Source organism: Vanessa atalanta, chromosome 5, assembly GCF_905147765.1.
Source record: "Vanessa atalanta chromosome 5, ilVanAtal1.2, whole genome shotgun sequence".
NCBI classification, from domain to species: Eukaryota; Metazoa; Arthropoda; class Insecta; order Lepidoptera; family Nymphalidae; genus Vanessa; species Vanessa atalanta.
The window spans coordinates 9507003-9529324 of NC_061875.1; the positions used below are offsets into that span (position 1 = coordinate 9507003).

Genomic DNA, 22322 nt, shown 5'->3' on the forward strand with positions numbered 1-22322 from the left:
TCAAATATTACTTATTTTATTTATTATCTAGGGTTAAAATATCCAATTGATTATTAATTATATTAAAATAATTAATATATTATTAATAATTATAAAAATTATTGTATTGTAGTCTTTTTTTTCAATGTCATAGACTTAATTAATAAAATTTACAAGTAATTTTAATGAGAATTCTTAATTAAATTAATTTAGTTTGAATAAAATACAACATTGGTGTATATTATATAATTTATTCTTTCATTAAAGTAAAATTAATATAAAATTAATTTATATAGTTGTACTTCAGATGCTATGAATAGGAAGGCACTTAGATCGAATTAATTAATACAAGAAAATCGAATAACTTAAAATATAATAAGTAAATCAAAATACTTTTGAATGTCGCTTGAAATACTTAAAAGTACATTCTTATGTAGTCTTGTGAATAACATTCAAAAGTTGAAGACAACGGATCCAGCTCACCATTACGCATTTTCGTATTGTAACGATCTTAAAACAAAAGCTGTATGTATCCATTATTTTAATGGCATTTCATTTTGTTTCTTTGGGGCTAGACAAAGACCTGCAACCATACAGCCTAGACATTTATATATATATATATATTATTTCCATTATCCCAGTCCTGTTATTTATTAAAAGGATAAAAATCTTTCAACGTTTTAAATGTTACCCATACTTATGCAACCACAAACAATGTTTCCGTTTTATATCTAGGTATAACTATTTAAACTACAACTTTGCGAGGGTTAGAAGACTAAGGAGTACCGTCGTGTTAAATTATCAGTGGTGTCCATAGGAAGACAGGACAAGTGTCGGTGCATGTGCATAATGAGCAACTGGAGCTACCGCTACCTGTAAAGATAAAAAAATATAAAAATGTATATGTAAATGTTGAACAGATTAAAACAATGAGAATTGATAAATAATAGAGAATTGCAGAGTTGTTTCCAAAGCCAGGTTTCTTAACTGACTTAACAAAAGTAAAGAAAGCATGTCGTTAGACCGAAGGTTGGAATTACACAATTTTTGTAACAAATTTAGTTGTCAATAATGTTCTAATTTTCCACTCAAATCTTTTATTCAACAAATCAACTTTTCATATACAATATAAATAACATAAAAACATTCAACTTTAATGAGATAATTTCAATAAAATGCAAAATACTATTGTATTTTTTTAAGATATTACTCAAATAGCTCTTTTTTTATTTCAAGCTAATTTGTCTAGTTCAAACTGAATCCGCATGTAAATTAATATCTATCTCAATACAAATTCAATAATAATACAAAAATATTAGTTGTTATTATTTGCCTAAAGTTTTTTCTAAGACTATAACTGTTACAAAAAAAAATTAATTACAAAGAAAACTTTGCTTACAAAATCTTAATTCAACATAAAATTGATTACGTCAAATGTCAGATTTCATCACTCGGTTAATCAACTAATTTCCAGTTTACGCTCGATAGTCCTGTAGCGGAAATCGAAAATATTGTTAGCTAAGTTCACGTTATCAGGCTATCGCGTTTCCATATATGACAAATACCGTTAGATTTGCGAAAGGACCGGTAACAGCGACGATATTTACATTGTGCAATATTTATTCCAACAAGACGCGAGATAAACCAAAGCTAGTTTTGAGCTTTGGTTTATTTTTCTTACATATAAGTCTGGGTCCAGTAAATAGATTTTTTTTTATGCCATTGGTTGGCGGACGAGCATATGGGCCACCTGATGGTAAGTGATCACCACCGCCCATAGACAAAGGCGCTGTAAGAAATATTAACCATTCCTTACATCACCTATGCGCCACCAACCTTGGACAATAAGATGTTATGTCCCTTGTGCCTGTGATTACACTGGTTCACTCACCCTTCCAACCGGAACACAACAATACAGAGTACTGTTATTTGGCGGTAGAATATCTATATATAGAACATTAGTTTTGTCAGAGATAGTGGTTTTGAATAACAAGTAAATAGTTTTTTGGAACGATGTTCTTTAACGCGGCTTACATTGAGTGAACTTGTAAAAAACGTCACTTAAACAAAAAGCGTTATGTTCAGACAATCTTTTCCTGTCTTACTCTCTTTCTATATGTTATATTGTTAATATTAATAATTCTTATGTAAATATATTTAATAGTTATATACGTTTACATACAAATTATTTAAACTTATTTTTGTTATTATTTTAATTCACACGGGATTATTAACAATAATTTTCTTGTCATTTATTTATTCCATTGCTTCTGATATTTAATCCACAATATAGAGCAAAAGCAATTTTTCGTTTATCCGTGTGGTCCACGACACGTCTTTTTTAATAGTTTATCTCGTGTTAAGCGATTAACGGGAATGCCGTATGTCATAAAGCGTTTTGGCATACACTCAAAATTTGCCAAGCCGCCGGATAATAAAGAGCTGTCAATGTATTAATGTTTATTCACTTATACTCTTTTTAATAACTATAATATTTGTGTCCACTAAATTATATTATATATTAGGATTATATGATATCAAAGAATCGCTTAGCTCGCTTGCAATTCGATTCATCAGTTTATTTCAGACATCCCATAAAATCTACAATTCTGCGTCAGATCTAGCTATAGTCTTAAATTTAATTTGTAATCTAAAAATTATTGTTATAAATGCTCTGCTACAGTAACATATGACAAACGATGACATATTAATAGACATTGTTGGAACTAACCGGGTGAACTGCATGGCCCGACTTGTGAACAACTGCATTGAAGCCAGTGTGGTCATCCGCTGAATAGTTCACTGTCCGTGTTGTACCATCGGGTTCTACTAAGGAGTAGCTACCTATAAGAAAAATGCACGTGATTCATTACAACAACATATACAACTTTACAAATTGGTGTCCAGAGCTGGATTTTACATTAGACAGTTTAGAAATCATTTTACAGTTATATATATATACCGGTTCGAAGTGTACATTATACTAAGAATAACTAATATACATATGTATATATATATATATTTGAATGACCGAATATGATACCTCTAATTACCTTTAACAACATCGCCATCCCTTTCTTCCTGCTGCGATTTAACGTCACCAGTGTGGGGATCCTTGACTCCGTAATTGAAAGCGTACTTTGGATAGGCCTATAAAATCACATAATTGAAACTAAAGTAAATTGATTGAAATAAAAAACATACCATTTTTTAGAATATTTTCAATACAATTCAACTTAGAACTTTATCCTGGCATAAATACAAATATGAAAAATTGGTGAATTTCCTTTATGTACTTAGGTATATATTTCTTTTATTTTTTTGATCAACCCCCATTTGTTTTTGTATATTAAGCAGGTGCTCTGATTTGTAGTAATCAAAAGAGCTCAGAAACTTTTCCGGTACCCAAATATTATAATGCACTTGGTACCATTGTTTTTTTTAGAGGAGCGGCGCACACTTGTACTTTTAAGAAGCAAGACAAAATATAAATGTACCATGGTGATGACCTCCTGACCGATTTAAACTGCGCATATAATACAGCGCTCAAGCGTACTCTCATAATCCGTTGGATTATATCTGATAGGACGGAAATCTGATACCACCGGGCACCGAAGGGAAGCAGGATAAATTCTAAAGGCATTTCCTTTCTGCGGCATAAGAGTGTTTACACTTACTTAGCTTCCAATCGGACCCAGAATTTCTAGATAGAAAAGTCTTAAACTTTTTATTGACTCTACCCTGAAATTAAACCCAGGAACTCAGCATTTAAAGATCAACTTACAAGCTCGAAACTATACAAAACATGCGATAAACTAAATATGTATATATCCATTGATGATATTTTTGTTACAAATACTAATCAACGATGTAGAATCCCTAAGGCTAAGCTATATAGAATATATATTTAGTACTTTTATTGCAATTACGCGATATATTACAAAAAGTAAATAAAGCTGTTAACTCACTACAGGCTCAGCGATAGCGACAGGTGCATGAACGATTGGGGCATGAAAGACTGGCGCATGCGCATACAGTCCACCGTACTCAATTGGCACCGCCAATGCGACGCTAACACAGGACAACAGCGCTAAGATCTGTAAAATGCAAAATAAATAATGTTTATAGTTTGTCTCTTCCAAATAAATGTTACTACAATAACTAAGGGTTTGATGATTTCTACTTTTTTATTTCTATTTTTAAAATCAGGCGATCCTGTTCAGAGCTGTAAAGTTACAAATTATAACAATGTAAGCGTATTTTCCCTGTTTATCTATGTATGTATGAATATAGATAAAAAACTGATTTCAATTAGTATTAGTATAGAAAAGGTATTAATAGATTTGCAAAATAATTATCTGAAGTATCACAGGTTATATTGTCACAAATATGGCGGAAAGTACCGTTTTTCACTTAAAAATTTAATAATTATAGTAAAAAGCAGTTTGGTCACATCTAACTACATGTAGATGTGACCATATTGATATATGTAGGTACATATAGAAATTTATATATGTAATTAATTACGATTCATTTTCAAGGGGTCGATACAAACTTATTTTTATATGTTCAAGATATCTTAACTTTAAAATTTATTTATAATAAAAAAAAATGAGCCGAGATGGCCCAGTGGTTAGAACGCGTGCATCTTAACTGATGATTTCGGGTTCAAGCCCAGGCAGGCACCACTAAATTTTCATGTGCTTAATTTGTATTTATAATTCATCTGTGCTCGGTGGTGAAGAAAAACATCGTGAGGAAACCTGCATGTGTCTAATTTCAACGAAATTCTATGTGTATTCCACCAACATTGGAACAGCGTGGTGGAATATGCTCCAAACCTTCTCCTCAAAGGGAGAGGAGGCCTTAGCCCAGCAGTGGGAAATTTATAGGCTGCTAATGTAATGTAATCTAAAAAAATTATTTCACTCATTTGCACAAACTTAAATTACATAATTTTTAATTGAATATCACTATTATTATCACACTTTAAAATATTAGGAACTTGTTACTTGTTGAGAACTTTTTGTGTTTCTAAGCACTAACATATATTGTTTGAACAACTTACCCACATATTGTAACTTCTATGACAACACACACTACACACGATAGTTCGTCCTGCTTGACAGAGCAATGAATGTCCTACGCTTATAAACTAAGGGCCCCTCCATACCCCCGTTGCACCTGCACAAGTACTACTCCCGCGCTAGAATATTCGTAAAGTATAGTAGAATTTTTATTACAAAAAATGCAGTATTTTATTGCACAGAGCAAAACAATTTTAAGCTTGATTAGAATTTTATGTTAGTGTATATTTCTACTGTTGAAATCATTTGAAACATTCCAGTACCGTGTTTTTATACTCGATGAAGGTATTTAAAATTAAAAAAAAGTTAATAAATCAATCTATATGAAATAAAAACCTTAATTATGAATGTTTTTCATTTACCATTTGGAAAAGTTAAAAGTATCTATGGTATTTTGTTATAAAAACGAATACCTTGCTTCAGGAACAATCTATTGAATTTGCAAATAATATTATCAATCTTTCTCCCCATGTATTATCTTGGAATTCAAAAAAAAAATACGCGAATATACATAGTAACCACAAATCTAATGACGCTTATTAAATATTTAAAGTAACAAATCTATATGTTATCACGATCACATCGCAAATACTCGAGATTTTTTTAAGTTACAATATAAAAAAAGTGTGCAATAAATTTGTACAAATATAATAAAGAGGTAAAGTATGCTTATGTTTATGTAGAGGTAATCACCCAAACTAATGATCCAATTCTAATATTTTTTTTCACTGGTAGAAAACTACATTATTCCTGAGTGCTATAGGTTGTAATTATATCTATATCATATAATTGTCTTTGCAAAGACGAGGTAATAAAAGATCCATTCACTCACTGAGGTGGACCCATACATAAACTACACGTAACACTTAAAAACAAAGGTATAAATATATCGAAGGGGTTAGGCATCAACTCCTTATCAGACATGATGATATCCGAAATGTAAATCTATTTGCTCACATTCGTAACATATCTTTCGATATCCCCTCAACTATGACAATTTTCGGCTGTCACGTGTTCTTCTACGTCATAGTGACGTTGCCAGCATGTACGATAAAAAATAAATAAATCCTAATTAAACTTTTTGATGCTTCGAAATTTATATATATTCTCTTTTTTATCTACTTACTCATTTAATCATTCCACGCACTATATCTTGTCACGAGCGTCATTCAACACTAATACACGCCAATAATTTAATTTAATGAGGAGATGTGCGTCTTCGTCATAAATTAGATCTATATCTCCGGTGCATACGCAAATTGTAATTGAAAGAATTTCACTCATCAACGATATATTTGCTTACAATATACTCACATATTCACGTTAATTAATAAAAATATAATAATAATTACAATTCATATTGTGGCTTAATTGTACAAGCAATTGTTATATAAGTTTGAAATTATAGTTACAGTCGTTTTTATTTTTTATTTATATTTAATATACAAAAGTATGTATACGAATGTTATTATTATATAAACACTAAAAGCAATAAAACAAAATAAGCTATACAACATTCCTGTGTGATGAAATTGGTTCAACGTTAGTGCATTTGAGCGTGGTGCAACCTAAATTTAAAGCCAGATCAAAGTCTTAGGCTAACTCCACATGCTTTATTACCGACAACAAAACGGATGTATAGATAAAATTAAATAACTGAATTTATAAGACACGTCAATAATAATAATTCTATCTAAAGTGCGGCAAATAATGTCTTTTTACTCTTGTACATATATGACAAGCGTAAATTTTAAAAAGTTACTTTTTCATCTCCAAGTGAAAAGTTTTAGATGTCGGTCACAGAAAATTTAAAATATTTTGTATGTGGATTTGTTTTTAAATGTGTGTCACTAATCGAACTCACCAACGCAATAAAAACCTCACGAATGCGAAACTGTTTATAGTCTCATTTTAATTTAAGGACCAACGTCATAGCATATCTACAGTAGGTAACGAAATAACCAATTGTAAAGAGCATTCAAAATCAAACAGACGCCATATTTACAGATAACCTTACAACATGCATAGACAGTTACACTGAGTGTATCAAATTCAAAATAAAAAAAATAATAATGTTTTGGATACCACTCGCGAGAACCACGCTAGTTAGAATTGTCTCAAATGTTTATTTGACATTTGACAGATTAATTTTTATCATTATATGATCATATAGTAATAATCAAGTAACATTATTTTACCTCTACTAATATTCATGCCAATATCTTAACGAAAAATAAAATACTGCAAATAAAATATTCATGTTGAAATAAAGCTTACGCGAAGGTATTACAGCATAAGCTGTATAAACATATGAATGTTTAGTTATCTATTCAAAATAAATACATATAATAAGTGCATACAACACTCACTATCTTTGAAGTATAAGTTGTAAGATATACATACATAGTTTTAATAAAGACTTTAGTCGTTTTCATCCGCGACTTTATTTTCTTGGCGCGGTGTCAATTTACAACCATTCATAAAGCGAAACATGCTGTCTTATAAATTGCTTTCACTTAACGACGCGGGTTCACCTGCGAAAAGTTAAACATAATGTACGTAACATTGTGTCCCGTGACGTGATCATTGATATAATACAGCATATATTATCATGCATCATCATCTTGGTGTACTTCAAATATTGGTCGATCAGCTACAGTTGAAGATTGAAGAAAACTAAGCCGATTAAGGCACCCCCTTAAAATTAAATATTAGCAAGATTATTTATTAAAACGAGGATCATTGCCAAATTTTAAGTCTTTATATCTTTATTAATGTGTGGCAATCAGTCAATCGAGATATTTCTATAATAGATTATGTACAGGACATTCGTGATTCGAAACATTCGTGGGATCGAATGATGAAATATTACGTAATTTTGTAAAATGTTCTATATATAATTAGGCACACCTGTGTTAGGGACAGGACGTAATATGTTATATAACTAAACCATTTAGTTCTTTCGGACATACTACTGATCAGTTATATAATCAAAAGTGCAACATATTATATTTCAAAACTTTACTTTTACTGCACTTTGAAATTTCGCAATAAGACATTTTTCAAAGATTGACATAGCTTAAATCGTTTTAGTACGTCGTCGAAAGTTACGAAAATCAATCAATTCTTTTTTCAACAATGGTAAATAACCTCTCCTACTGCAGACGATGGGGTTGTATTGGGGACTCCCAATAACTTCCAGTCCTAGACGAGTCCCAGTCTCCTCCAGTATCACTAAAATCCTCCAGTGACAGTATCACTAAAACCACCGGTATGGTAATCGTGATGGTTGACGCTAAATTGTAGCTTGCATATTTTGTCACCTGCGTTTGTAAGTTAAATTGAGCCTTGAGAAAGTCTCATAGTATCGATAATCTCAGTCCTATCTGGGTTCCTTTATGGTGAAGATGTCAATATGCCACGTTCATATAAAGAAATACACACTTTTTTAATTTATAATCTTTAGTTAAAACAATGTTAATATAGCATATATTTATTTCGAAATTCAATGCTATCGTAATAAAAGTCAAAAGTCAAAAATCTTTATTCAATATAGAAGTGTTTACACTTGCTTATTGATTGTCAAAAATATACCACCGGTTCGGAATTTAACACCTCGGACCTGAGAAGAACCGGCGAAAGAAACTCAGCGGGATATTTTGCTTTTGTTTTTTTTTTTTTTAAAAAACATTCAATTTTTAGTATAAGTTTTTGCTTAATCCACAAGTATAAGATCATTAAGCTAATAAAAATAAAGTCATTATAAAGTCTCAATTAGTATCTCTGTTGACACGACCAAGCCCCTGAGATTATTTTTGCAATACAACTTTCTCTATTTAGGTTCACCAAGATTTGGCCCAGTTACCAATACCATATGATATATTTGATCAAGAAAACCTTTTTTATACTCTTGACTTGGTAACAAAAAACCTATACTACGTATTAATGCAGGACTTATAAGAAATCTGCACTATGCCACTTCGAGTTCCAAGTCTATGACAAGTATTTTCTAATCGAATACCTTATCACGGTTATCGAACAAAGTATTTTTAGTCCATGAGAACCGATCGTTATTTTAATCATGTTAAATCTAATTGATATATAAAAATTTTAGACGCATTACGATCTCTATATTGGTAATGTAACCTTAATAAATTATGTTAAAGATATTTTATAAAGAAATAAATTTGACCTCGATGATCATATCCATATCTATACATATAATAAAATTGGGGTGTCTATTTGTAATATTAAAATAACCCATTTTTACTAAATGTATATATACTATATACTGTATATACACGGTACATATACCAAAATAACATTTTTTACAATTTTTGTCTGTCTATCTGTCTGTTTGTTCCGGCTAATCTCTGGAACGGTTGAACCGATTTCGACGGGACTTTCACTGACAGATAGCGAATGTAATAAGGAGTAACTTAGGCTACTTTTATTTTAGAATTATATATAGAATAAAAATAAAATCACGCTATAATATCCAAATAACTTAAATTCACACAACGCGAACGAAGTCGCGGGCACAGCTAGTATTGCATATGCAATTTTATTTTTATATCAAAAGTAAATTAAGCCTTTGAATCCATATCGATCTGTTCTGGGAATTATTTTGCATGAAAAGTAGTTTGTACTCATCTTCATCCCACGGCCATATTTGATGTTTATCACTCTATTTACAGTCTATTAATACTTTTAATACTAACAGCCCAAAACTTTCCCACGACTATGCAAAAGCCATCTCTTGTTAATGAGAAAGTACAGAGTTCCACCGCGGATGGTTGATATATGTATATAGATATGACAGAATTTCATCCAAGACACGCAAATTTCCTCTCGACATTTTTCCTCAGAAGCGGGTGTGAAATTTTAAACACAAATAAGCTAGTGAAAGTTTAGTTGTATGCTCAGATTCGTATCTTGTTCATCGATTAAGATCCAGATTTTCTATCCACTGGGCTATCTTGGATCTAATCAATTATTTGACATAAAACAAGGTTTACCTAAACCGGTTGTAATAAGAAAGCCCACTTTTAATTTTGTGAACTGTTTCTATATATTTAAACAATTTAATAATTCTCATATTAAAAAAATCTATTCATACGTATAAAAACTGTTGGATTACAAAATAAGTAAATAAATAAATACAATACTCCAAATCTGCCGTTTCTTGATAATCCTTCTTATTAAGAAAATCGTAATATTTCAAGCATTATAAGAGCCTTTTTGAATAAAGATCTTGATTTTATTCGATTTTATTTAATAAGAGTTAAATGTTGCCACTTTCGTGTTTGAAAGCATGATTTGTATCATTCATTAGGTTCCCGAGACTTTTGATAATTTTAATTATTTTAACTACTAATCAAAAGTTCTCAATCATTCGGTTACCGTTGATTTGTTGTTTGATTCAGCCTTTGATCTTTTGGGTCAAAAGATAGTCAAAATGTAAAGATCAACAAGTTTATATGTAAATAGATAGATATAACTTGCTCAAAGACTGGTTTTAGTACTTAATGTTCTTGGATTGGACCTATTGGTTATATGTGTCGGTCGTCTATCAATACGAGTTACATAAATTTTATTCTTTATATATTGGATTATATTTTAAATAAAACAAAAAATACTAACAGATAAAAGGCGCCGAGCTACTGAAAGTCGCACATTTGATTTGAATATGTGTTGAGAACTATTGGCACATTTTTTTACCTTTTTTATTTAGAGGAAGTATTGTAGCAGTATTTTTACCTGCGGAATTGCAATATCGTTTATCTATAGAAAGTAATGACTGGTGCAATACATACGTAATAATTTCATTTTATAATGGTTTCTTTATCCTTAAGGAATAATTGCAAATCACAGGACTTTCAAAAAATCTTTTTAATTTTGAAAAGCACATTCAACTAATTCAATTTAATTCTTAATTCAATATATGAAAGAAAGTGATTAATCGGTGCGGTCGAGGTAAGAAAATTAATTGAATTTTGGAGGTAAACACTACAAGGATATTATTTTGAATTACACACACACTCCATTTTATTTTCATTTCAATTTTAACGTAATCTTAAAAGATTTCAACTATAACTTATATACAGTTAACAAAATGCTTTTATTTGGTGTTTTACATAAATATAACAAAGTATACATGTTTATAAGAATATATAAACTGTTTTATAAACTTCAAATGTCACAGCATTAAGACAAATGTATCACCTTTCTAAGAATTATATTAAGTTTGAATATTATACAATTTTATGTAAGAAATATCAAAATAAACCACAAAGATATAAATATTCTTCTTAATCTACTAACACTACTCCTGAAAACTTCAGTACTTACTTGATGGTAAGTACTTTGTGTAAGCCCGTCTGGGTAAAATACCACTCACTCATCATAGATTTGAAGGGTGAGTGAGAACAACTAACCTCGGGAAATAAGATGCTATGATACCTGTTCCTTTAGCTACATTGTCTTACTCACCCTTCAAACCGAGTAGCAGTTTGACGGTAGAATATATGAGTGGACGATACCTACATAATAAGCAACATCAACATTAAACCCTCTCGGAAAAAATGATTTGGTACCATCTGAGGGCTACATCTCTAGCACAGTGCGCGCTCCTTGGTCGAATTAAATAGTGTGTGCTTCCCCGGCTTCCTGTTACACACTTTCCTCCCTTTTCATGAAATAACTCTCGCAAAACGAAAACTCTCGAAATATGTTACACATCAAAAAATTATAACGTAGTTTGTACAAACCTCAAATTTCCATCGATATGTTTATGTTTATGTAGATATGAAGAGTGATATTAATAAATATTTATATATAAGTTACGTTACAATTAACAAATTATATAAATCTGCCAAAATAAACGAGCTCGAATAAACACTAACAGGTGGTCCATACTATTACACGAATTACATTATTGTAACACGTTTTATTGATGCAAGTTATAATAATGCAACGGTCCAAATAAAGAACACATTAATCGCTTGAATTATCTTATATTTGGCCGACAAGAGGTGCGTATGCACGTTCTTATAAACAAAGGCTCATCGCAAGTCGGCCATCTGTTTCGGTTTTCGCGTGTGTGATGAGTGAAACGTACGGCAACAGGAAATATCGTATTCATACTTTTATACATCATAAGATAATTATAATATTAAAAAATAAGTATTTTCAATTTTTTTTCTACTAAGTCTTTATACAAACTCATTTCTGAGTGGTTACATCAGTAATTATTCCAACACTAAAAATCACTTTCTGATTTATAAGATTACATATCGTGACATCCTTAATATAAACCCTGGTTATGTTAGCTTTTTCTGTTAAGAAATTTTCAGTATCAGTCTGAAGTTTGAATGTTGATTATTTTAAGTGTTCCGTTAGACCGTAAATCGCAAGCTACAACTACTATTTTTAAATAATTTTATTAGGATAAATAAGTATAATTTGCAATTTCCATTACGAGGTCTAATCTAAATATTTCTTCATTGTACACTTTTAAAATCACATTTGAATCTTGATTATAGCGTATTATATTAAATACCGGTTATAATTAAGAGTCAACCGAAAATAAATCTCTAGAATATCCGTAGTTAAGTGTAATAGTTACATCAATTAATTTAAACAAGAAAAACAATCAAACATATCATATTACCGACAATTACGCCGACAACCATAACCGTAACATGATTAACTTTTAAAACACTTTAATATTAATAGTGAAGTTATTATCTAAACATCCTCATATACAATGTATTATGGTAAATGTTTCCAAAGTGCTTTAGCCAACAATACTCTGCATCGCGAGCCACTGTGCGCCCGTTCGTCCATCGACATGGGAAGTGCGTTATTTATTTATTTTTACCGTCAACCTGACTATCCGTGTTCACCGTAGTACCAATATAGACACCGGTTAGATCACACTGCAAACACTTAGATTGATTGATTCAGAAATCGGTCAATGCGCGTCAATTTGCGCTTCTAATTCCTCATGGATTTCGGTTGTCACGACAAGGATTCAGGCGAAGTGGAGTGCTACTTCGAAATACGTAAATATCTGTAATCGAAACTAATCCAGAGACATGTTATTATTTTAGAATTCGAAACATTCGCATTGTATTTGATATTTTTAGTTGGTATCGTGTTGTTTTTGGGTCGCGTAAACATGCGCTCATCGGACAGTAAGTTAGTCCGAATGTCAGCGCAGTCAGTGTTTGTTGGCCGAATTAAACGTGTTATTAGAAATTGGTATCATTTAACGAATTTAACTCATTATGTGTTGATAGCTTAAAATATATAATCTTGAATTATTAACGATGCATACGGAACTAAGATCTGTAAGCACTAGACGTGATAACGTACCCAGCCGTAAGTAGAAACTGATAAGCTTAAAAACTAAATGTTAGCGTGTAATTAAAATTAATTTGTAAATTTGAATATTTTAGATTGTGATACGGGTACGACTTGCGCTATCACGATACACATGCGTAAGTATTTTAACGTCGAAAGTAAATTTCGTGATTAATTAAAGTCATGAGTAATTGTAATTATTATCGCTTCGTAATCGGTTCATTTATAAAAGTAATAAGCAAGTTTATGTAAATATCGTTTAAATGCTGCCAAAATAAACCACTTATATGCGATTAACAGCCATTGTAAATATTGCATCTTAGCGTTATAATAATTTTGTTCAGTTATTTAAATCAATATAATAATTATTAATTAATTAACAGAGTGCAATCTTATTGCCTATATCGAATGCAGATTCTTTCTTTTGTTCTTGATTATAATAAAAAAATAATTAGATTGAAATTTTCTTTTCAGCAAATCCGCATGCTGTCGGATGCGTTGAAAAATTTGCAACATTTTTCTCTTTTCTCCTTGTCATTATTACATTTCCGTTTTCGTTATTCGAATGTTTTAAGGTAAATAAAATTATTTAATGTTTATTTTTTCTAAAACAATTTCAGATTATTTTGAATTTGTAATTATAAAATGAGAAATTTACTTTTGTTCCAAATTCTATTCAATTTTAACATAAATTTTGTATCGTGGAGTGGACAAATGAATTATTTATTTTAGTGTTATTACAAACTAATCGTTCAAACCTAGTATATTAAAAATTTTTAGAGAACATTAAGAATATTATATAGATTAATATTTAATAGAGAAAATATTTATTAATAAGTACACTCTTTATACTTCTCAGGTCGTCCAAGAGTTTGAACGCGCAGTGATTTTCCGCCTCGGTCGGTTACGTAAAGGTGGCGTGAGAGGGCCTGGACTCTTCTTCATATTACCCTGTGTCGATACTTACAGAAAAGTTGATTTAAGAACAGTATCATTCGATGTACCACCCCAAGAGGTAACCAATTTCAAATCAATAAGTAATACACAATATTTTATTTTTCTATCTAAGGTGCTTATTAACCTTTCCTCAGAATTAACCAACATGACTCTACATTTATTTTTTAGAGAAAGGTAAACGGGCAAACGAGTCAATATTATATTTTTACATATGGTCTTCTCCGCCTATAGATATTAGCACTATACAAATTATTACTAACTATAGAATCTATGTCTCATATTGATATTTACATTGGCTTACTCATCTTAAAAAAAAACAATTAATTACTTTTGGCAGTAGATAACGATGTAAGTGAGTACTCTGTGAAAATCATGCACGCTTGATAAAAGCTAAATTGTTTTCAGTTCGATTACTTTATGTTTTTACCAAGTCGCGTTGACTTATGAAACAAAAAACAAACTGATTACATCAAAACTAGATATTGCTGTGTTTCAGTTTGCAACGTGATGAGCCGAGATGGCCCAGTGGTTAGAACGCGTGCATCTTAACAGATAATTTCGGGTAAAAACCCAGGCAAGCACCACTGAATTTTCATGTGCTTAATTTGTGTTTATAGTTCATTTCGTGCTCTGCTCTGAAGGTAAACATCTTGAGGAAACCTGCATGTGTCTAATTTCAACAAAATTCTGCCACATGTGTATTCCACCAACCCGCATTGGAGTGGCGTGGTGGAATATGCTCGAAAACCTTCTCCTTAAAGGGAGAGGAGGCCTTAGCCCAGCAGTGGGAAATTTACAGGCTGTTAATGTAAATATAATGAAGCCGGTGTTTAATCACGCTGCAATTGTAAGCACTAATTAAATCTAACGAGTAGGTCCCATGGCTAAAAGCGCGCTGACTGTGCGAGGAGTTTCACATTTCTTGCAGTGCGATTCTTGTTCAAGAGTGAATGTGCCCATTTACCATCAGATGACGTATATGCTAGTCACCAAGTATGATTATTACCTTGCGATCATCAGTACCAGTGTCTTTGGAAACGATTTTATTTTTATTACAACTCCAAATGCCTATGATTGCCATATTGTTAAATAATATCGGTTACCCCTAATCTCCTTAGTTCTAGCGTAAAGATATATAGATATATTATACCCCATGATCTGTCTTAATAAACGCACTATCTAACGCAAAAATGATTATTCAAATCGGAGTGCTAGTTTGAAATGAGCGCGTCTGATTAAACAAACACTTCGGTCGTTAAAATAATCTTGGTGCTCTGTGCGGTTTTACTCGTGTTAAATATTACAGTCCGACCCCCGTTGGTCGTAATGTAGTGTTATATATTAGTATATTTTAACCTAACCTTAATTTTAACGATATATGACCTACTAACACAAAATTGATTTTTCAAAATGAAATGGAAGATCCTCGAAAAGCGCTATTAAAGAATCATATTTTTTTGCCTTATAAATAGTAAGTAAGTTATCTTATGATTATATACTAATTAATAAAAATAGCGTTTAAATATGAAATATCCTTGTATTGAATTTGGGTTATATTGGAAATTATAATAAACATTTTATTTTTCTGAATTTAATAATTTCTTTATTTTTAAAAAAACATTTCCAATGACGCTTATCCATACGAAACTACCATATGCTAATATTGAAAATTTGCGGATATCCTTATCCTGATCAGCCAACTAAAACATGAAGTATAATAAATCAAATATTTTCCACTGATACGTGTAATATTCAATTTGAAACATGTAGAGAGTTGAACAACCTCTAATCACAAATCTCTACAAAAAAAAAAAAATCACCTTGAGTAATATCACTACTCGTGTTCCTAACAAGCCAATCATTCCAATACAATATACCGCGACGGAACTTAAGTATAACTACGATGCATATAACAAAGAACACATGGCTACAAACAAAGACGATTTGGAATTGGCATTGGTATTGAAAACAGTTAACCCGAATGCCTGCCATTCAGCTGGTTTGCGTCTAATTGATGTTCCTATAAACCATCAATCAAAGTTTTACGATGCACAAACAATTGTGTCTTGTACTGGTTGTCTAAACCGTTCTACCTCATAACCGTTTCATTATTGAGCCAGCTGTTTTACGCGGTATCGCCCACGTTATGTTTCTGCTTACCCATTTAATCATTACGATTAATATATAAAGTTAATTGAAATTAAAATATATTTTATGTAAGTAGTTTTTTTAAATGCAATATTGATTGAATCGCTGTTTTACAAAATTAGTTTTATTGTAAATGTGCAATGATTTATTAAATTAATATAATTTTTGATTAAAAGTAAATCATAATTGAATTACAACATGAAAGTGTGTTAATATATTTTATCGATAGTTATAACTACTGTGCTAAAATTATTATTTTTAAATTAAAAAAGTAATCAAGTATCATGTAAAAATTAATAATACGGTACCAAATACTGATCTACCTCATTTATATAGCACCGCTCATTCCACTGGTTCACTATAGAACATAAATCACTAAGTTGATATGGTCCAAACGATAGAACACATACAAATTGGTCACTTGATGGTATGGTACCAAGAAATATTATTTTTCATTACATAGCCAATGTGTCACCAATCTAAGAAGTTACATCCCTAGCCTGTAATTACTCTTAACCATCAAACCGGAACACAACAGTACAAAGAAGTGCTTAGCTCAGTATTTGATGAGAAAGTGTTACCTACCCAGATATGCTTTCAGAAAACCTTAACACCATGTAAATTATTTAAATATTGTGTTTGTACGCGTGAGAGATAAGTGGTTTTACTTGGTGGTAGGGCTTTGTTCAAGCCCGTCTGGGTAGGTAGCACCCACTCATCAGATATATATAACAGTACCCTAAATTGTTGTGTTCCGGTTAGAAGGGTGAGTGAGCCAGTGTAAGCACAGATACAAGGGACAAAACATCTTAGTTTCCAAGGTTGGTGACGCATAGGTGATGTAAGGAATGGTTAATATTTCTTACAGCGCTGTCTATTGGCGGTGGTGATCACTTACCATTAGGTGACCTATATGCTCGCCAACCTATGCCATAAAAAATGGACTGTATTAAGATGAGCAAAAGGGGAAGTTGAGTTGTCGAAATCCGGGCTCGTACTTTCGAAGACGCTTACTTTTTGGGAGCGCGCGGGATGAGTGATATTATTTGAGGGATAGGAGTAGTTTGTTACACTAGCTAACTTTTAAGCCTTTGGTAAACTAAGAACAAAGCAGCAACCTGTAAATATGCTACTGCTGGATAACGACTCCCATTAGGGAAAGGTTTGGAGATTATTTTACATGCAAGTTTAATAAATAATTTTTCCTTTCCCGCCACGAGATTATTTATATACACAAAAAGCACATGATTGGACAATGGTGCCAGCCCTCACCTTTTATCCTATTGCTATTGGAACTTCAGAGAGTCGAATATTAAACTGTAGCCCAAGAGATATGAAATATGATGTATTTTAAATTTATATAAGCCAATTTCTAAGGTAAAAAGAAAAATTATGTTCTACGTAATTAACTAAAACGTAACTTTCTCTAATTTATTCTTTTATCAAAGATATTTTGTTCACTGACTAATCGTAGCGGTGAACTATTATATATATTTGTAAGGTTACTACACGACTACGTGCGTTGATGGTCATGTTTAATTATACGAATTGCTGAATTCGTTTTATTACGACGTGAGAAAATCTTCTAAATTCGAACAAAAATAGCTTGTATTTTTGTTTGAATTTTACCTATGTATATTGCTATTAGAAGATATTAGGTATGTATTACGAATTAATTGGGAAATATTTCATTCTCATTGTTAATATCGTTGATGTAGTTCATGAAACACAACGGACTTAGTATGGAGCCCTGGGGAATGCCCTTAGGACACTGTTACTCAAACTTGACCCATTTTTACCTTAAATTACTTATCTTTCAAGTGGGTCTAACACCATTACAGTATCGATCCCTTTAAACCACTAGTTTCAAATTTTACAAACAATATATTATTCTATTGGGTACCAAAGGCTACTATAATCTATTAATTATTACTTATATTTGTAAATATAATTAATAATATATACACTAAGAGAATTGAAATAAAGTACCTGTTTTATGTTTTTTAACATGAAAACTGATTATTATTTTTTTAAATTTTATGTAAAATCTGTTGATTATAGATGATTCTATTATATTACCAACTATTAGAAGTATCGTTATAGGCATATGTATTGAGTCTAACTAACCAACATTTTAAATCGTGGTGGAATGTATAAGTAAAATATACCAAAGTTTTGTTTGACTAAAAATATTGATTAACTATTCATAAAAAATAAATACTTTCAGGTCCTCACAAGAGATTCAGTTACTGTGGCGGTCGATGCAGTCGTTTACTATAGAATAAAGGAACCGTTAAACGCGGTAGTTCGTGTAGCGGATTATAGGTAAATATTTTTGACTAATCCTGATTCTTTTGAATATTTCATAATATTATCTGTTTTAATTATTTCTATTTATTTCTTAGTGCTTCTACTCGTCTCCTCGCTGCGACAACATTGCGCAATGTTCTGGGTATGCGTGACTTAGCCCAGCTGTTATCCGACCGTGAAGCCATAAGTCATATGATGCAAACCAACTTGGACGTAGCGACTGATCCATGGGGAGTTGAAGTAGAAAGAGTTGAAATGTAATATATACTATTTCTCTAAGGTTTTTGAGGCATTTTTTTTTAAAGCTACTGTCTGTACTTACTTGAATCCTTTCCCCGATGGTAATGAAAGGCTTTTCCAAGCTGTGAGAAAAATACAGGCAGTTATTTTATAGCTATAGTTTACTCTATAGTTTATACGCTTTAGCATACGCGGTAATAATATTAATCTGCAGTTAATTTTACATTCGTGTGACCTATATTACTATGTACAGCTAACTGATCAGGACAGTTTCACCCGCGTTAAACGTTTCTGCTCCGTCCGTTCCGTTGGGTCGTGAGTCGTTTTCCTAAATAATCTAACTCTAGAAATACAATACAAATATATAATACAAAATGGAAAAGCATGTTAATATCTCACTACTGGACTTTTACCTCTTCTCCTTTTTGAGGAGAAGGTATGTATGAAGTTTACTCCAACACGCTGCTTCAATGCAGTATTAATGGCTACACGTAGCAGATTCTCTTCACGATGTTTTTCTTCACCGCCGAGCAATTCAGTGTTTCTTGCCCGGATTTTAACTCAAAGTCATCGGTTATTATTCTAGTTTTATAACCATTAGGGCCAGAAATAGAGTTGGCAGATCTTAATAAATGAACGCTCAAATAAAAAATCCTTTTCGTTTTTACATGTGTTGTAATATATGAAACCGAAATATTGTTTTAGACGCGACCCAAGGAAGTTCACGTTGAAAGATCTATTTATTTAATCTTGGGTTACAGCAAAGATGTCCGACTCCCAGTACAGTTGCAGAGAGCAATGGCAGCTGAAGCAGAAGCTGACAGAGAGGCCCGAGCTAAAATAATAGCTGCTGAGGGCGAAATTAAAGCCTCAAAGGCTCTAAGAGAAGCATCCCTCGTTATGATAGACAACCCTACTGCTCTACAAGTAAGATAAGCAACAACATTTGAAGTAGCTATAATAATTAATACGTGTCAAGAATATTATAATAGTAGAAATTAGGTATTTGTCTAATTTTCATTTTATGTTTTTTCAATTGATAATTTACTTCTATTGTTTGAGTATACATTATACTTCACATTTTTTTTTATTGTAATTAGTTTTTATTTATTTGTGAAAAGACATGAGATATTCTATTTTTATTATTAGCACTAAAGTATCTGCAAAATTAGTCGAAACTTATGTATGCCCCATATTTTAGTACAAGCTGATCGATGAGAATTGTAATTTGTAGGTCATCGAATTTGTTCATCCATTTATTAAAGTATATCATTTATTATTGCAGTTAAGATACCTACAATCTCTCAACACAATATCGGCTGAGAAGAGCTCAACAATTATCTTTCCGTTCCCGATGGATTTCCTCAAGTGTTTTTTGAGCGGCTCAGGGCCCAGCATACCTCCGCCGTTACCAGTATGAAGTTAAAGATCGTCATCGTCATTATTTAAAAAAAAAATCTACGTCATTTCCAAAGACGCGATCACCACAAAATTAGTTGTTATTAAATTAGAATTTATTTCATTATCTTTTATTTTTTGTCCGAAACCTAAGTTTGCAAATAGTTCCACAATTCTTTATCAATATAAAGTATTCATTTGTAATACAAAACAATTATATTTAACAACCAATCACTTCAAACTTCTGATAACGATTTTGACGCTATCGAGAAAAATATACTTACATGATACAAACGAATGAACTTTAATAATCAAGAATACATTTTAAATTTTATTTCAATTTTTTTTTTAAATAATTAGTCATACCAAAAAAGTGAATAGTGTAAGATCAAAAGTAATGGATATTCATTTACCTAATGTTATTTGTCATGTGAGTAAAAAAATGAATACAAATTCAAATCATGAACGAAGCGTACAAAGTGTACATACAAAAAATAACAAGCATTACTTTTTACATTTTTACCATAAAGATTCCCAAAGCCTGTAATAACTGGCCACGACATTGCTTTTTCTCTACGGCACTTTATCTTTTAGATTTGACATTGTCTCGTATCAAAACATCTCTAATGTCATTAACTTCTTCAATAATTTTGTAATTATTAACAATAGTTTATTTTTATTCCTGATACACATATAAAGTACATAAAATTAAAAAACTAAATTATTTATGAATATTTATTTTTTATGACATATATTATAATGGAAGAAAGATTAAAAACTGATACAATGGAATTTTACAACGGTAAATACAATGTCATTATAAACACTTATGTGTTTTTTTTAAGTTTTGTGATTTTATTTTATATACTCGTAATAAGACCGGTTCCAGCGGTATTTTTAGGGTTTCATTGATTATGTAAATAAAATATGTTTCATCACATCAATTTGTAAAATTGTACTGGAATCTGACAATTTTAAAGCCGTAAAGATGACGAAAACATTTCTACACGGCAACCAGTGCGCTACTATTATATCAGTCTGTTCCTTTTTCTCTTTTTTTTTTTAATATTTTTTTTTTACAGAAATCAAACAAGAATCTTTAAAGGAGAAAATAATACGTTTTATCACAATATTAACCATCATTTTGTTTCCATTGAGTTTATTACTTTGCTTTCGGGTAAGATATCTAAATATTATTTTTCATCTGACTTCTAATTCTGTTCAGCTAATAGAAATAATGGTTAGTATACCTTCCGATGTCCGCGTCAAATAATGTAATACATCTACCCACACGCACATGATCTGTTAGACCGAAAGTGTGAATATTTTAATATATTACTTAACTAATTATCACCTTAGCTTAGCTCGCGTTTTAGGGAGTCGTTCGTCAGGCGATAGACATAAAAAGTAGCCTATGTTCTTTCTTACAGCTTAAGATTGCTTCATACCAAGTTAAATTCCATTCTGCTTAGTAGTTTGACCGTGAAAGTGCAACAGACAAACAGAGTTACTTTCGCATTTATCATATTAGTATAGATAAACTATCAATCTTAAATTAATTAAAATTGGATATTTACTCTTATTAATGTCTTTCATTACAGCCTGCGTAGTAGGATAAAATATACAAGGGCCAAGAAAACTAAAAACGAAGCAATAATCGTTGCATTTGTGATATATCTTATTCCATTTGTTCTGGTATAGATAGTAATAACTATAAGTATCCGCAAAGTCTTGTTTTTTTTTTAATTACCTTCCGTATTGTTTGTTGCTCAAAGTCTGAATTTACTGTTGTTTCTATCTCCATTTCGTGATCATGAGTCATCCACTTCTAACAAT

At 31.2% G+C, this 22322-nt stretch overlaps 2 protein-coding genes across 6 annotated transcripts; one reads left to right on the forward strand and one right to left on the reverse strand.

Moving 5' to 3' along the window:
• Positions 1-391: 391 nt before the first annotated feature.
• Positions 392-5053, reverse strand: LOC125064404 (cuticle protein 8-like). The gene is made up of 5 exons (XM_047671394.1): positions 5048-5053; positions 3948-4076; positions 3033-3129; positions 2711-2823; positions 392-852 (listed from the first exon to the last, which is right to left on the reverse strand). The coding sequence occupies exons 1-5, from the start codon at positions 5051-5053 to the stop codon at positions 781-783; spliced, it is 417 nt and encodes a 138-aa protein (XP_047527350.1). The 3' UTR covers positions 392-780.
• A 7829-nt stretch (positions 5054-12882) lies between these two features.
• LOC125063934 (mechanosensory protein 2-like) lies at positions 12883-20654 on the forward strand. Of its 5 annotated transcripts, none has more exons than XM_047670658.1 (8): positions 12883-12925; positions 13529-13570; positions 13908-14008; positions 14293-14448; positions 18766-18863; positions 18944-19105; positions 19850-20015; positions 20374-20653. In XM_047670658.1, exons 1-8 carry the CDS (start codon positions 12919-12921, stop codon positions 20506-20508), a joined length of 867 nt encoding a protein of 288 aa, XP_047526614.1. In that variant the 5' UTR covers positions 12883-12918; the 3' UTR covers positions 20509-20653. The 5 variants fall into 5 exon arrangements, with proteins under 5 accessions (XP_047526614.1, XP_047526615.1, XP_047526611.1 ...); XM_047670655.1 differs by lacking the exon at positions 12883-12925 and adding an exon at positions 12958-13132 and having other exon boundaries at positions 20374-20654; XM_047670656.1 differs by lacking the exon at positions 12883-12925 and adding an exon at positions 13171-13451 and having other exon boundaries at positions 20374-20654.
• The last annotated feature ends 1668 nt before the right edge of the window (positions 20655-22322 follow it).

Bases quoted from the DNA above. Each gene is read 5' to 3' on its own strand.
- LOC125064404 (XM_047671394.1), bottom strand. The intron at 2,824-3,032 runs GTAATTAGAGGT...TTTTTCTTATAG, and splicing joins GGATGGCGATGTTGTTAAAG to GTAGCTACTCCTTAGTAGAA. The intron at 853-2,710 runs GTTAGTTCCAAC...TTATCTTTACAG, and splicing joins CGGGCCATGCAGTTCACCCG to GTAGCGGTAGCTCCAGTTGC.
- LOC125063934 (XM_047670655.1), top strand. From the start codon at position 13,075: ATGGATTTCGGTTGTCACGACAAGGATTCAGGCGAAGTGGAGTGCTAC. The intron at 14,449-18,765 runs GTAACCAATTTC...AAATACTTTCAG, and splicing joins TCGATGTACCACCCCAAGAG to GTCCTCACAAGAGATTCAGT. The intron at 19,106-19,849 runs GTAATATATACT...CTTGGGTTACAG, and splicing joins GAAGTAGAAAGAGTTGAAAT to CAAAGATGTCCGACTCCCAG.